Here is a 17093-nt window from a genome sequence, read left to right as displayed (position 1 = left end):
CTATACACAAATGTGCGTGCACACACACACACACACACACACACACACACACACCTTGTTTTATGAAAACAGGGAGAGAAGGAGGAAAGGGGAAAAATACTGAAATAGATAGAAGGAGAGGACAGGTTTAGAGGCAAAGCAAATATAGGCTTTTCTGCTGTTTGACTAATAGGTGTGTGCCTCCTACAACAATGCCTATGCTTTCTATCATCTCAAAACCTTTTATAAATATTCTCTACACTTTTCTCTTCTTCCTTTACTTCCATTTTCACTCTATTTGATTTGCTGGACCCAACTCCTCTTACCTATGAGTGGTAAACGTTGTAATAAGAAACTATTTGTTGAAATTTGATATTGGAAGACAGTCTGGAAGAGAAAAGTCACAGCTTAACTTGTGGTGAAGAAAGGTATTGCTTACTCAACACTTTGGCATTAAATCAAAGAGTAGACATTGCGTGTTAAGGAAAGATATAAGTGAGTGTTTTTGACAACCTGTCCAGCCTCTAATGATGCCAGTGAGGCCTGGTAGACTCTCCACACAGCCGGAGGACTCATGTTTAAGTTCCTGCCAACTCGAGAATAATGAGGGGGTGTCATTGTTGTTGTTGATGTTGTTGTGGATTAGCCCCGCAAAGTATAGCTTCATCTGTCCTCTTCCTGATTGGCTTGTCTTGGCTCGGTTGGTGTTCATCCAGTATTGACGCCTGCACCACTTATAGCCAAAATCAGCTTTAATCTGTCCAATAACATGCCATCACTGACTGACAGCCCCCTGGCTGCACACATATGCACAGACTCACACGCGCTCATGCTGTGCAAACATACACGCATAAATGTTAGCGCTGTCTACGGCAGCATCTGTCCTGTTACACTGTCCGTCGTTTTGTCTCAGTCACTCAAAACTTCTTCTCTCTGTGGACTTTTGACTGTCACTGAGGCATATGTTAAAGGCACTCCCATCCTCCACTCTCCCAACCACAGGCTATAGATGAGGATTCTCCTCCCAACAACCTCCTGACATACACCATCACTTCAGCCACGGCCTTCCTCAGTTACTTCAGGGTCATCATGGTGGAGGGCTACGCAGGTACGCTCTATTTTTTGGAAGTATGAAGCCACAGTATATAATTTGTTTGAGAGCATACTAATATGGGCAGGGATGTTGTATATATCTAGACTAGCTAAACTCACATTTAAGTTGTAGAATAGTTTCTATGCGTTTTTACAGGATGCTTGTGTAATTTGTGGTTGTTGTTTGGCAATTGACCCACAACCTTGCTGAGCTCTGAAGTTGCTGCACGTCCCAAATGTATTGTAAGTAATATCCTTTCTGCCCCCGCCCCTTCTCAGTCATCAGTGTGACCAATCCTCTGGACTACGAGCAAATTCCAAATGGGATGATATACTTGACAGTGATGGCCAAAGACGGTGGAAACCCAGCCCTCAACAGCACAGTCCCTGTCACAGTGGAGGTGATTGTAAGTACAACCTTGCAAAGTGCACACACCCTCACACACGTTAGTACTTTTATGTATGCTCATGTGTCAAATTGAACTTTGAACGGCAAACGTATGTCCTGACTCCTGCCCTGTGATTTTTTTTCACTTAACTTTTATTTAACGAGACAGGACACACAATGGCAATGTCACATGTGTATCCTCATGCTAAATTCATCAAGTCCGACCCAATTTGATAAATAATGTTGTATGTGTTCAAGGGTGTCACTTTGTGTTGAAAAGTGGTGGGGACATTTAAGGGCTCAGATTAGGGTGAGACGGAACACTTTATTCGGAACGGAACTCTTAATTTCCTGCATTCTAGAGACATTTTCTGCACCAATTTATGATGGAAATGTCTTTATTTAGTTGAAGGGAAACAAAATTCATGTGGCTGGTGAAAAATCAGACTATAAAAATATTATCGAATATAATGCAGTAATAAGCAGCTTGTTTTTTTAGCCTAAGCTATTTTTTTGGACAGGGCAGATTTGTTTCTTCTATATTTACATGCATTTCATGTTTTCCTATTGTGCAAATAAACCTTTCTCATAGAATCTTTATTTGTTATTTAACATTTTTGTTGCAAGCTAATTTTCATAAAACTTTTAGCAAATGCTTTCAAAAAGTGGTGGAGACATGTCCCCAGCGTCCCCAGTGTAAATGACACCTATGTTTCTCGTTTGGCATAACATGAAGACCTCACAGCCTCTCTTCAGGTCAGACTCTCAAACTACAACACTTGTCTTTGTAAAGAGAGAAAACGACAGGATAAAGTCGCTAACCTGCCTGTCAGCTCGCTCTGGTCTTTTTCAGTGGATTTACCATACAGGCTTGAATATGTGTGCCACCTCTGAAACGAGTGACAGAAACACTCTAAGCGGGTCAGTTTCCGCTTATTTCCTTTTCTAAGAAGTCAGCCACAGATGGAGTGGATGTGCAAAGAGACAATTCAGCAGCAACAGAGTCTACAAACCGATTTTTGCGTCTTTCTCTGACACTTTAAAATGCTTCCACACTGCCGACATGTCAATGAAATTGTTCAGTAACATTTATTCGATCTTTTGACGTATTAGGCCGAACACCGAAAGTGCTTTTCTTTGCTTTTTTCCACCGATTAATTTCGGTGGCCAAACATTTGGTGCATCCCTACTATACACATTCATTTTCACATGTACAGTAGCAAGTCTTGCTTTACCTGATGTCTATGCTTATAATGATGTAAATCTACTAGCAGATGTTATTTGATGTTTGATGTCACTGACATGGATCAAGGAGTTGGTTAATGTTCTCAAAAACAAAAACACTTTCAGAGTCAGATTTCAGCCAGTCTAGTGTCACTCCAGTCACTGAGGTCAGGCCAGTCTGACCAAATCCAAAAGCCAGCAGAGCATGTGACTGTTTTTCATTTATCATCGTTACTCAGCATTTTCGGCCGATGGGACAGTCTTTTAGCTTTATAGACACATGCACAACCATACTTAAACATACATACATAGAGATCTAATTGTCTTCATTTCACAGTCATGAGATGAACTCTTTTCCAAGTCAGTAAAATTAGCTGGTTGAGAAACTTTAATGAAACTGACTGACTGCAACATAAAATGTTATGAATACCTGTTAATGCATCTTTGATTAATAGAATGAAAATAATAAGCATGCAAATTAATAAGAGAAGAGAATTTAACTAATACTCTACAGGATGCAAACTGATCACTTGCTATGTGTTCATCTCCAACTTGTGTGTAATGGAGTCTTCTTCATATACAATGTTATCTTTTGCAGTTTCCTGTTGTCCATCTATTTTGAATCTATTTTATATCTACAGCTATTTATCTTGTAAACACTGTACGCTGTTCAATATAAGGTGTTTGTATTTAGTCACTGTCCTGTCAGAGACACAAACCCTTAGTGTTTTTCCTCCTAATGAGCAGTGTGTTTGTTTTTTTGGTTCCAGAAAGATACTTAAAGTGAAAAACTGGATTGTTGATGACTCTTCTTCTCTTAGCTGAAAATCTTTCTAATTCACACTTTTTAAATATATCTCCAAAGCGTGGTATTTTTTTCAGAACTTATTTAATGACTCTCTTGGCACTGCGGCAGACACACCCTGTGACAAATTCCTCAGTCTCCCCATGTTCAAAGGCACAATCTCCAAACGTTTACAGAAATCTTTTCATTTAAATTCGCTTCTCAGGCCAGAGCACTTATGGAAAGTTATATCATGTGTACTGAATGAAGACTAAGCTGTCTTGTATTTATCTAAACGTTGATCCAGTGTGTGATGGGTGTTAGCCAGCTCATGGTGGATTGTTTCATATGTCTTCAACTTCATGTACATGTTGGATTTCAGTATTTCCTCACTGTTTGAATTGTGCTGAGTACCTTTTGGTCCATGTCTGACTACAGCTTTATTTGCACAGTATGTGCAGCTATCTGAGCTTCCAGTTCGGTCGCCTTTGTCAGTCTTAGTCTTATCAGTTAATGTCTTATTTTAGGGCTCTGGAGAAAGTCACAGCCGTCTACTCAGGCGCACGTGGATCAAAGATGTTTTAATATATTGAAGAGTTGAAAATACTATGTTTCCCTGCTAGCTGATTACATCACATTTGACATTTTCTTTTGTAAATGTTATGTGCTGTCTTGTATGAAAGACCATCTCATGATGTCACATACTGGAAGTCTGTTGGTTTCATATGTTACTAACGTAGCATACACTAGCTAAGACACTGCAAATCCCTTTGATCCACGTCTGATTAGAGATCTGGGTGGAGGTTTTCTGTGCTCACTGTAGCTTTCTGGACTCGGGTCTGACTTAAGTTAAAGGCAGTGAGGAGATCATGTGTGCCCATTCAACACGGCTGACCTGAGATGTATTTGATCAAAGGTATAACACATGTCGACAGTTTTATAGCAAGTTACATAATATGTTTCATATGATTATGAGTAGGGTTTTTTCCACTTTACATACATAATGGAAGAAAACACATTTTCATACATTTTAAACTACAGGAGTTTTTTTGCTCTCCTACTGCATGCAGTTATCTTATACCTCACTATTAACTATAACATTATTAAAATACTGCTGAATATTCTGTGTAACATGCTGTCAGGTGTTATCTTTTAAATATCTTTCTTTTTGTATTTTTGTTAACTTGAATAATTAACATGAATGTTGATCTTTGCTAAGATACCACAAACACAGCAGTAAAAATATAATGAGCAACCAGAACTCATAAATAGTACCTTACTGGCTCTTGAGCTCCTTCCCCTGACAGACATCCATTATACAAGTAACTTTTCATCATAAAAGATGAAATGACAGAGCAGAATGGATGAATCCAGCTGGAATATTCCAATATATGCAAGGACAGTCAGTGAGCATATCTATACACATCCTACACGAGGGAGAAATTTTCTGTAAAAGAATGGAGGAAATGCTGGAATGCCAAAATCAACAGGGAGAGGTGTGCACAATTCTGCATTCCCTATATGTCTCTCTGTCTCTCTCTCTCTGTCCTCCACAGTGTTGTGACTCACACCGCAGGGGTTTATCAGTAGCTGGCAGCATCACATGCACACAATGCTTTGCACCAGTGTAACACAGAGCCCAGATAGATAATGGTGCCAGTGACTGTTGTTAAAGTGTTAACATTTCTCAGCAGCTCACACCGTGGGGAGCCTCTCTGTGAATAGCCACACAACTGGATGTGTTGGTGTGAAATAGAGTCTAATTCAATGAGGGGGAGGTTGTGAGAAATATAAATGCTCTGGGAAAGTCCGCCTGACACTGGATGCTGTTCCATGCTGTAGCCATTCATTCTTGTCAAATTACAGGTGTTTATTGCCCTTTATTTTAGGTAATGCCATTAATAATAATGTTTGGAACGATTTTGTCATTGCAAATGTGTCTTCTTTTTAATATCTGCCCCCGCTTTTGAATTAAGCCCAGTATTTCCTCACTCCTGCAGTTCTAAAGCAATCAATGCAATTAACTACAATGCACTGCCTGGTTAGGATAGTTAGTTTAGCTTACTGCATGTACTTTAAATGTCAGGCAGCACAACTAAACCCCACAACTTGAAGAGATATCAGTTTAATCAGCTGACTACCCATCATCCACTACTACTACTTTTACTATAAAAAACATTTTGCGATCCTTAGAGACTTAATTCCCAAATATGTTACTCTCAGTGCTAATGTGTGATGACAGCTTTAAACCCTTTTTAGTTCTTTCTTTTTTAAGCACCATTTGCATTTTATCATTGTTTAGCACATTGATTTGAGCTGTTGTTGATGTTTATACCTCCTCCAGGATGAAAATGACAACCCACCCGAATTCAGCAAGCAGCCCTACATCGTCAAAATCCCAGAGAACATTATTGCCGGTGAGACACTTTATACATTTGGGGTTACAGTTTAGTTGCTAGACTGCATTTTTCTGGTCTGCACAACAAACACCACACTTAAACACTCCAAATATCTCAAACACTGCATATAGCACACATATTGCCTTTACTATTATCATATTCAACAAATAGCTCTGCTTTCTTGGGGGTATGTTTTTTATGTTTTATTTGAGTTGCTTCCTCTGGCCTTAACTGTCTTATTTGTTTTGATTTTGCATAATGTTTTTAAATTCTCAGTCAGAATGCAGGATATTGACTATTCAAGGCAAAATAACTGGCTGCTATATTCATTCTCATGCATGCATTCAGAAGACTCTTTTATCCCAGACAATAGATTAGTTTCCAGTTGCTGGAGGGAAATAAGATGTTTGACTGCCCCTTTCTCTCTCTGGGCTCCAGTAGACGCTGGACACTTTTTGTGTCTCGGACCCGATTTGAAGGAGCACATAGCTGAGCGGCTTTGGCCAGGGCTGAGGTTTAGGGGACTATGGCTAAAGTGCTTGGCCCGGGGGCCTAAGGCTTGGGATGCAAGGCTGAGCTCAGGGCTAGCCCTGCAGCTCTGGCTAGCCTCTCATCCCCCTGCCTGTTGGGGTATTGATCAGGCCTGTGCCAAGTATGGGCTGTGCCAAACAAGCTGATAATCCACTAATCCATAAACCCACTCACTGCCATGCCATCAGTTGAGCTGTAGATGGGGGCGGTGAAGAAATTAGCTCTCTGAATGCCATCTCAGTCTGTCTCTGCAGCCTGTCTCTCTGTCTTTCCTCTTTACTCGACTTCACATATTTTCCCCAAGACTCAGTCTGTTCATTTTTTTCCCCACTCCATGAGTTGTAACTTTCTTTCTGTCTTACTCCCTTCATCCCTCTCTCTTCTCCACAGGGGCGACTGTACTGCTTGTGAACGCCACTGATTTGGACGCCTCGCGGGAGTTTGGCCAGGCCTCACTCATCTACTCCCTGGAGGGCTCCTCTCAGTTCCGTCTCAACTCGCGCTCAGGTGTGTGTGTGTGTGTGTGTGTGTGTGTGTGTGTGTGCACGCGTGTGTACATGTGTGGATGTGCGTGCGTTTGTGTTATTTTCTGAAAGTATACTTAAAGTTGAGACCGATTTTTTTGAGGTCTGATCCCAGTTTTCTTGTCAAATTAAAAATTTTTGAAACCCTTTTAGTGTCAGTTCACACTTGGCCTGAAAATGACGCATCTATGCATATTTAGATCTGTGTCTACAGTACCTTTTAAGTTTCCTTGTTAAACTCTTCAATTTGCATGTAGGGACTTTGTGACTGAGTTTTTTTAGGGGGGGGGGGGGGTTCTGTTTTTCATTCTAATTCATCCCGACATTAGGAGCTGCTTTGTAATGACGTGTCTGTCAGTCACTTGGGCGTCCTGGTTGTTGTATTTTGTTTAAATATTCTTTACCTGATTCTATGTGTGTTTCAGGAGAGATCACCACCACAGCCCTGCTGGACAGAGAGCTGAAGTCAGAGTACATACTTATAGTCAGAGCTGTGGATGGAGGGGTGGGCCCTCAGCAGAAGACTGGCATCGCCACGGTAACCACTTTGCAGCCATCATTCTTCTGATCCTACCTCACAGAACAAAATTATTTCCTCTCCACTGTTTAATCAGTTATCCTTTTGGGTAAAGTTATATTCCACTGTATGTATATCTTGTAGGCTAGTATGACTATTTGGCTTGTAAACCATGATGTCATGTTTCACTCACTCCCACTTTGTTTAGGTGAACATCACCATCCTGGACATCAATGACAACGCCCCTGTGTGGAGAGATGAGCCATACAATGCCAATGTAGTGGAGATGAGCCCAATGAACACGGACGTTATTTCTGTGAGTGCACAATGCCCAACTTTACCGGGTTGACTAGCTGATGGAACTAGCTGTGTGAACTGGTACACAAATGAACACACAGCAATAATAATTCTTAGTGTTTGTTTTATTTCGAATAGGTTGGGTGGCGTTGAAAACATTAGGAATTAGTTTATTGAAATGTTGGCCTCTACTTTTTGTATGCAAATGTGATGGAGAGAGGACACCAGTATCCTTGAGAGGTGTTTTTTTTATCTGTTTTGATTCATTATTTTAGTCTGTGGTTTAATTTGATTACTCTGAATTTGCAAACTTGAATTAGGCAAAAGGTGTGTTTTAATAAAAATGCTTGGCTTCAGGTTTCAGGAGAGTGGTCGTAGTGTGAAAATTGTAGATTACTGTAATAAAACTATCTTCACTGGAAGATCATTAAGGCTTTCATGACATGAAAAGCAGTACAGCACATCTGTGTGCATACTCATCCACTCCTGATGGTCAAATTGCCATCACTGCGTAGGTCATCACAAAGTAAACACTCTAATATTAGCCCAAACGCTCTCATTGTCCTGCTGCTGTCTTTGGCAGTGTGTTGTTGTTAATTAAGCCCTGATTGTCCATTAATTAAAGAGGCGTCAGTGAGTGTAATTAAGGGAGTCCGATTGCTAATTAAAACGTAGCCTGCAGTCATACTTATAGCAAATTATTCAGCTGCTAGGCCGAAAAAAGGAAGCTAGAACCCATCTTGCAGAAAGAAAGTGGAATGGAGAAAATTGTAAGAAAAGAGAAATGAAAGATACAAGTGTGGTGCTACTAAAAGGTTGCTACATTTTTATTCCTGCTGTCTTGTAGCTATTCCTCAGTCAAATTCATTCATGGTGCATCCAGCAAAGCGATGCATACTGTATGTGCTCAGTGGACTTGCCCCCTCTGACCACTTTTTAATAAATCGGACCACCCTGGCTTGTAGTCCTGTAATTGGCCCCAATGTAGTCCTGGCCCAACCAGTGTTTCCATGGTGACAACAGGCCACCTGCTGAGTCCTCCTGGAGGTGTCCAGTGAGCCGATGAATTTGGTTGCTGTGCCCAGTGCAAGGATCAGCCTGCTCAAATCTCAGCTCACCCCACCATCACTACTGCAGCCTTTGACATTCAGCAACTATACACACACGCAGTGAGCCTCCTCTAATACCTCTTTTCAAAACAATATTCTCTCTTCTGCCACTCTGCAGTCAGATCAGGGCTACAGTTCAATAGACAAGGCTAATATATTTGCTCAACATCTTTTAATGTGCTTTGCTCAGGCCAGAATTGATTAGTTGAACTGGCCCCGGCTAGACACTTCCACACATCTTATATCCCCTACCTTTGTCTGTGCAGTTGATAATCAATGGGCCTCTGAGATGCCTGCCTACCATGTCCCCTTAATAATTAAATACCTGCAAAACCTTTGTTCCTCTAATGACCAATTAACTAGTTTCCAGCGTTTTTAGTCAGCGTGCTGAATAATTGATCAGCTCTTTAAAAATCAGCCAGTGTTTCAGCCGAGCTCCCGGCTTCACGAATTCATCACCCATCGCCACTTTGTGACGGAAAAGAGACGTTACCATTTTTCTTTTAGCTTACTGATGTGTGAGAACAGTTGGAAGGAGTTGTGTGTGAAGATGCTCTGAGGGTCAGATGGGAATGTTCTTATTACAATTACTACAATAATTGCGGTTATTCTTTTTCCTTCCCTGATTCATTTGCTCATTTCTCCCCTCCATTCTCCTTACATTTTCTGTCTTACATCTTTCCTGTCTTCACATCTTTAAGTTCTTCTTGTTAATACTAAACTACTAGGATTCTTGCATACACGGTATGGGAATCATACCTCTTGTTGGGGAATTGTTAAAAGATTTCAGCCAAAGGATATTCAGATTTCCTTTCTTTCCCCTGTCCAGGTGTTGGCAGTGGACCCTGACAATTGGGAAAATGGGACAGTGATGTACAGTATAAGTCCAGAAAACCCCTTCTACACGATCAACAGCAGTACAGGAAAGATCCGCACCAGTGGGGTAACTCTGGACAGAGAAAACTCCAACCCCAGAGACACAGTACTCATGAGGACCATTATTATCTCAGCTGTCGACCGTGAGTAGTGTGTATGTGTGTGGTGGGATGGCAGTTTGCGTTTGTATTTGCCTTTCACTGTGTAAATTTGTCTGACTCATGAAACACCTTAACCATCTGTAAGCAAGCTTGAATTATATCATCCTCAGTGGAGAGCTTTCAATTCTGAGCGATTAGCCTCTTTTTTCAAACCTTATTCCTCAAGTTTTATGTTGACCATGAAACTTTTTTACTGTGGCTAATAAACTCCTTTGACCATGAGATGTGTGTGTGTGTGTGTGGGGGGGGGGTGTATGAGTGTGTCTTCATATGTTCTCTGGCGCCCTCTTTAGGTGGTACACCTCCACTGCGTGCATCTGTGAGCACCACAGTGTTTGTCAACCTGTTGGATCTCAATGACAATGACCCAACTTTCCTCAACCTGCCCTTTGTGGCTGAAGTGCTAGAGGGACTGCCCATTGGATCCTCAGTTTTTAGGGTAAAATATAAGATTATATTCATGTATGATGGCATTTTGAAATGTTTGGATTTTAGGGGTGCAAAATCTACATCTATTACTATTATAAACCTTCCAAGGACTAAATATTTAGGGAAGAAGTTCAGTAACTGACAGACGAGAAGACTTTACGTGGTCACTTAGTCAGCATTTCATATTTTTCACCAAGCAGTTTTAGGGAAACAATGACCATGAATCATTTTCTGACATGATTATTTTAAAACATGCTTTCCAAATAGATTCCTGGAACTACATCAGGATCATTGCTATCCAATTATAATTAAACTTTGTTAACAAAACCATCAGCTATCCTTTACCTTTTTAATAACCTCCTGTGGTCTTCCTTGGTCTTTCTCTCCCTTCCTCTCTCTGTCTCTAGGTCCAGGTGGAGGACCCGGATGAAGATAAGAATGGATTGATTACAATGGCGTTACAGATGGGAATGCCTCGCCTCGACTTCTACCTCAACACCTCTACTGGCATTCTCACCTCCACGGCAGTCCTAGATCGTGAGCAGATTGGCCAGTACCATTTGAGAATTATTGCATACGATGCAGGGAAGTTCCCTCGCACCTCGACTTCAACCCTCACTGTCGCAGGTGAGAATGTGCGAATGTGGCTGGTGATGATGAGAAACTGGGTCTGATTCCCCTTTGCTCTTTCTGAAATGACCCCACATATGAAACTGTCAAGTGACTGCATACTGCCTGAGGTGAAGAGTTACTTCATTATGGCAGATGGTTAACCACTGACTTCTCAGGAATGTGCTGAGAAGGATGCTACCACCTGCTGGTGGGATGTGAAAAATCCTAAAAGGAGAGAAATGGTCTGACTGCTGTGAACATGATAGAAAGGGAATGGAAAAACTGAATAAGGTTTTCTGGCATTTCTCAAATGGATCAGATGAGTCAGATGCGTCTCTTAACCTCACAGGGAAGTCAGGGCCAGCTGTAGAACAACACACCCAAGCTAGAAAGAACTTCACAAGTTTTACCTTACCAAATCCACCCTGCTGCCTTATTTGTCCTCATGTACATCTATCTGTGTGTCCTCATGTCTTTCTGTCTGTGTGTTTGTGTGCGTGGGTCAGTTCTGGATGTAAATGATGAGACGCCCACCTTCAACCCTCGCGTGTACAATGTTTCCCTGAAGGAGAGTGTCCCTAGAGACTACATTGTAGCTCGCCTCAGCTGCTCTGACAACGACGCTGGCCTCAACGCTGAACTTAGCTACTTCATCACAGGTCAGAGGTCACAGTGAAAGCTGTTTTTGTGCGTCTGTGAGCTACAGTGTTGTACAGTTATGGGGACTAAGTGCACGTACAGTACCTCTGTCCATCAATCCATCTCTGTGTGAGTTTGTATATGTGGTGAGCTACTGCTGCATGCTTCTTTTACTATTATAGCTGTACTGTATGTATGTGAATGAGTATGTTTTACTAATAAGCTGTAAATAAATTTGGAAATATGTTTGTGTTTTGTGTTTTTAGGTGGGAACCAGGATGGTAAATTTAGCGTGGGCTTCAGAGACGGAGTTGTTCGGACGGTGGTTGGCTTAGACAGAGAGACCCAGGCAGCATACACCCTGATTGTAGAAGCTATAGGTCTGTCATGAATTTATACCTTCATCATCTTTTATCATCCTCATTTTTACACAGTTATTTGTTATTTGTTATAATAAGACCTGTTCTCCTACATGTTTCGTTTGTGATCTTCAAAGCTGCTTCTTTCCTCTTTTGTACAACCATGATGAAAAAAGGGTGATGCCTGCACATCTGCAGTGATTTCAGACCATTGCTCAACTGCCTTTGTTCCTGTTTGAAAAGAAAGAACAAAAACTCTGAGGTTTTCCTGTTTTGGAAACCATTGAGTCGGGTGGCTTATCTGCCGAGGAAGGCAGAGACACAAGAGAGAGGAGAAAAGGCAGAGATAATTTAAAACTGAATTACACATATTATAATTCACAAGCAGAAGAAAATGACCCAAGTTTTGATGAGCCAACAATGTTCCAGTCTTACTACTTTATATAACGCTATTTTTGGTTTTTATTTTTTGAAGATGAATTGATTGTTTAATGTAACATTAATCCTGGAGTAGTAGTTGTAATCCGATATTCAACTTTTCTATTGTGGGCTGTGCACAAGCCATGAAATGAAAGCCATTGTCTATTTTTCAGCCGTCATGGCGGCAACCCTAAAATTAGCATTATCCTGCAACTGATGTGTTTGTGAATGTCTCTGTTTCTGCACATAGACAACGGTCCCGCAGGCAGCCGGAGGACAGGGACAGCCACTGTATATGTTGAGGTGCAGGATGTTAACGACAACAGACCCATCTTCCTACAAAATAGCTATGAGACCAGCATACTGGAGAGTGTGAAACAAGGAACCAGCATCCTTCAGGTAGAAAACACACACTGCTAAATACGCCTAGTTAAAAACTGCACTTTCAGAACTCAAACTTCACTTTATTTCTTAACATAACAATCATAAAAACACAAAGATCAGTTACAGAGTGGTTTCTTTTGGCTCAGGTAGCATTTTTTTTTTGTCAGTATTAGTGAATCACCATGTTTTGAGACCTGCATGAAAATGTACTATAAAATAATTCCTAGTGTTTGTCTTAATGCACATAAATTACCAGATGGATGGGGTTTTCAGCAACAATTAGCAATATGAAGCAGAGGAATGATACTTTAAACATTTTGATTGGAGAATATTTTTAAGACTTAAAATGAAATAAGTCATTGTTTCAACTATTACCTTGTTGTGTTTTTTTTGTGTGATGAATTATTGCTCACTGTATTAGTTTTTTTATATTCCTTGGATGCGAATCAAATCAGGCCGAATTTATTCCTGTGCTGAAGCATCAAATCCTTACTGAGAGAATTGTAATCAAATTAAATAGTTTTTACTTCAAGTTCAGATAGTGTAGAGCTGCGCTGAAGAAGAAGATTCATGCCCAACAATGGTTCTTGCTATAGGAGGTGAAATGATCAGTCACAAAAATGTGTAAACCCTAATACAATGGCTTTTTGATTGCCTCATTTTTAAGCACTAGTTTTGTTGTAAACCTCGTCCACCTAGCATTCAAAGTATGTTAGAACAAATGCTGACAATAATAATCATGTAGTCTTCACCCACAGCTCGGATTGGTAAGGTTCATAGCGCCAACCATAAAATATACAGTGTATAACTTGTTTTGGGTAGCAGTCGATCAGCCTGTCCTTGAGTCAGATTTCAGTGACGTAGTCAAATAGACATGGCATAGTGAGGTGGGGCTCCACACTGGCATCTGGCTGTGGTGTCTGACGAGCTGGAGACTGGCTGGTGAGGTGTGTGCTTGAACGCTCATGAGGCCTCCGATGGGGCGGCCGTCTGAAGGAGAGATTGTATGAGCGGCGATATGAGCCCAGTCTCTTCCACACCTTGAGCTGGGGCTCACTGGACCGGCTTCTTCCACGGGTCAAGCTTTCCCCTGGGCCACAGCTCGCCTCAGTGTCCCCATCCTGCTCTGTGGGCCGACACACAGCCAGGAAGGCTGCTAACCCTGCCAGCAGCAGCGATAAGCCCAGCACCACCATGATGGTGAATTCTGGGCGGTAGATGTCTGAAGAATCGGATGGAGTCTGTGGGATGGTGGGAAAGATGGTGGTTGTTGTCAGGCTGGACAGAGTGACATTGTCTGTGTTAGAGGTGAAGTTTGAGCCTGGTTCAGTGGTGTTCATGTTGTCTTGGCTCTGGATGGAGAAAACAACATTAGATTGGCAATCCATGTCAGGATGTGTGCATGTGTTACTCTATTTGTCTACATGTGTATGTTGCCATGTTTATGTGTATGGGGTCTGCGTAGGGGTGGGCAATATGCCAAAAAAATCACAATCTATTTAATCACAATCATGATCCACAATTTACATTGCGATTTTCTTTCTAAATTTTGCAATGCCCTGTAGCCAGATTTGAAACAGCCTATGCATTTCTGCATTTGCACAATTAAAACACAGTATTGCATAGAAGACATACACATGTTTCAAAATGTTGATTAAAACCTGAGTTTAATTTGAAGTTGTAAATGAAGCCAAAAGATAACATAATCATAAAATAAATATTTTCAAGCACTCACAACTCAATTGCATTGTTTACAATATGTCACTGTTGTGAAAACAAGTAATTGGTCCAAGCAGCATAGCCATATAGTTGACTACACTACGCGATTGGTTTGTTCATGTAGCGTGGATCAACTAATCAATGAGGTTATGTAAAGTTTGAAAACAGAAGTAAGAGAACATTAAATAGTCAGCCTCTACTAGCCTAGACTGTGGATGCCTTAGATCACAATCCTGATCTCAAATCAGCAGATTGCCCACCCCTAGGTCAGCCCCTGTCAAAGTGCCTCCACAGCTCTCCGCCTCAGTAGCCAGGCATAACCAAGCTGAGTAGGTTTATTTCCCCTTTATTGTGATCATACACTCAAGGGCTTATGATAAGCATACACATGCATAAAATACATGTACAAATATGCACAGAAACGCATGCATGCACACGTGGATGCAATGGCATTTGTGGCAATTATGTAGCTATTAAATCAAGGACTACCAAACAGTCAATGCTTGACAGGCTTTCTTCAGTGTAAAACAAATTGCGTTTATTAAAATGCCCCTTGTAAAATGCAAGGCAACCACCTCTTCTATCCCGGTCTCCAATTATTCCCCCCCCCCCCAATTCTGTGCACCCCCATCTTCAGCATAGTAACATTTGTAAATGTCATCGTCCTTAATTCAGCGGAGACAAAGCATGGCTTATCGGTTTAAGGGAAACACATTGGGACGTGAAATTATTTTTAAGACCAAATGCCAGGAAAGCTGTGAAAAGGCCAGTGGAGCAGGATGGCTCGTTAGAGAGTCAGTTCATTAGTCAGCGCCTCCAAGCACATATGCCACATGCGCACGCACGCACAGACAGCTATTCAAACACAAACTTTCTTTCTCACTCACACATACTGTAGACTGTACTTGCACATATTCGTGATTAGGCATGCTGCTCTTAAGCTTGCCAGCTTAACTGTAAGGTACTCTCCCTCTCTATCACAACCCACATTGTTGCTCCTCCAGATATGACTGCTCAGCTAGTTTTGAAACAGTCAAACTAATTTCTTAGCTTCTTTACAGGCACACTTTGTCTAACCTATTCAGATATGTAAAGTCTGACCGATTGTGTTCTCCAGTAAGTAGATTTGTTTTGATTACTCTCTAATGTATGGTATTTTTCACCATATATTCTCTATATTATCTAAATATTGAAAGAAAATAATGAATGGGGAACACAGTAACAGTTGTGTGCCTCTAATATCATATTAAAATCTACCTTCCAGATAAGTCCTAATCATACTAATCCAAATGCATACAACAGTCTCTGTATACTCCCTTAGACAATGTGCAGTTACTCAAGCACATGTCAAGCAACTCACATGTCGAAATGTGTTTTTTAGACATTTCATTCCAAAGTCCAAAGTGACTCCACAGCAGACATAACATTCATAATGAAGAGACATTAATTAGATGTTTAGCAGTTTTAGGACCTTAACATTTGAAATGTTTTTATCACATTTACCTCTAAATTGCTAAACATTTAACAAGTCTTTTCATATTGAAACTTTACTCATTTGGAATAAGAGCCTTCAAAAATGTATACTCACACCCACACTTCAGAGACTTTTTAAAACAGCACCGTGCTTAGTTCCCGTAACTGAGGTCAGACCTGTTTCTTGGCTCCACACACTTGTTTTTCCCCCCTTAAACTGCTGCTTTCCCAGAGACAGAGGGGGAAATGCTGGAGAGGAAGAGGGGAACAAGGAGGAAAAGGGGGTAAAATGTGGGTAACAGCAATAAGATTGAAATATCTCACTGTTATTTTAATCCCAGGGAGCCAAACACAATAGTGTTTTTTCTGAGCCATGCAGAGGCTTAGTGAATAATCTCTCAGTGCTTACACTCCACATGCTTACACTTACAACATCTGGCTCTGTAATGTAGTCTTACACTTTATACACCCCCCTTTTATGGCCTAAGTGGTGCAGTCCGCTGTGTAATACCCTATTCATCACTCACCAATCTGACCCCCCAGCCTCTTTTTTTCTCCCGTATCCCCCTCCCCTCTCCTCCTCTTTCTCCTCTTCTCTCCACATCTCTTTATAAAGCTAATGAGACTGAAGTTGGGCCCCTCTTCACAGGAGGAAACACAGGGCAAGAAAGAGAGGGATAGTGTGTGTATCTGTATTTGCGCGTACCTTAGTGCATGTACATGTGCTTGAGTGTCTTGAGTGTGTGTCTCTGTGTGCAATTGAATATGCACTTTGTAGGCACCTCAACATATTTTGACGCATCCACAGTGGAGCCGGGTGTGACATGAAGTCGGCCTCATCCAGCGCCAGCAGCTCTGTGCCTCGCTGGATTCAGAAGTCAGTCTTATGACATGGCCCATTCACCAGCAGCCCAGCATGCTCCACTATTTATCTGTATACGCTGTGGAGCCATGCTGTCTGTGCTGGGTTTGGGTTTTTGGCTGCTTCTGGCTTTCTGCCTGTGACAGAGAGAGAAAGAGGTTCTGCCATTACAAACTTACTGCCAAGCCATGTTGGGGTTGTTGTGGCAACAAGACACTGGGCACTAGAGGATGTGTGGTGAATGAGGAAGAATACCGATTTATCTGTTTGTAGAAACCATTGAATCAATAAAAATGTGCATGAAATGTACTGTCT

General features: G+C 41.3%; 2 protein-coding genes across 3 annotated transcripts in view; one reads left to right on the top strand and one right to left on the bottom strand.

Moving 5' to 3' along the window:
• Nucleotides 1-17093, top strand: part of LOC119917695 (cadherin-23-like) — a 150537-nt gene that overhangs the window by 111675 nt on the left and 21769 nt on the right. Inside the window, exons 16-27 of the mRNA XM_038738109.1 lie at nt 982-1087; nt 1351-1478; nt 5812-5884; nt 6788-6904; nt 7347-7459; nt 7647-7754; nt 9674-9863; nt 10175-10320; nt 10718-10937; nt 11429-11581; nt 11828-11941; nt 12591-12739. Coding sequence (XP_038594037.1) covers nt 982-1087; nt 1351-1478; nt 5812-5884; nt 6788-6904; nt 7347-7459; nt 7647-7754; nt 9674-9863; nt 10175-10320; nt 10718-10937; nt 11429-11581; nt 11828-11941; nt 12591-12739 — 1617 coding nt within the window. The remainder of the gene's footprint in view (nt 1-981; nt 1088-1350; nt 1479-5811; nt 5885-6787; nt 6905-7346; nt 7460-7646; nt 7755-9673; nt 9864-10174; nt 10321-10717; nt 10938-11428; nt 11582-11827; nt 11942-12590; nt 12740-17093) is intronic.
• LOC119917234 (uncharacterized protein C10orf105-like) lies at nt 12785-16197 on the bottom strand. 2 transcript variants are annotated; one of them, XM_038737448.1, is made up of 2 exons: nt 16038-16197; nt 12785-14076 (listed from the first exon to the last, which is right to left on the bottom strand). In XM_038737448.1, the coding sequence occupies exon 2, from the start codon at nt 14062-14064 to the stop codon at nt 13570-13572; it is 495 nt and encodes a 164-aa protein (XP_038593376.1). In that variant the 5' UTR covers nt 14065-14076; nt 16038-16197; the 3' UTR covers nt 12785-13569. The 2 variants fall into 2 exon arrangements, with proteins under 2 accessions (XP_038593376.1, XP_038593375.1); XM_038737447.1 differs by having other exon boundaries at nt 16032-16189.

This window comes from Micropterus salmoides, unplaced genomic scaffold, assembly GCF_014851395.1.
Source record: "Micropterus salmoides isolate LMB-PRFRI ecotype aquatic unplaced genomic scaffold, ASM1485139v1 Ms_hic_scaffold_22, whole genome shotgun sequence".
Taxonomy (NCBI): Eukaryota; Metazoa; Chordata; class Actinopteri; order Centrarchiformes; family Centrarchidae; genus Micropterus; species Micropterus salmoides.
The sequence above is the reverse complement of the archived record's forward strand: the minus strand, read 5'-3'. Positions and strand labels throughout refer to the sequence as shown.

What these genes read in the sequence shown, in the direction of transcription:
- LOC119917234 (XM_038737448.1), bottom strand. Translation starts at nt 14,064, where the DNA reads ATGAACACCACTGAACCAGGCTCAAACTTCACCTCTAACACAGACAAT.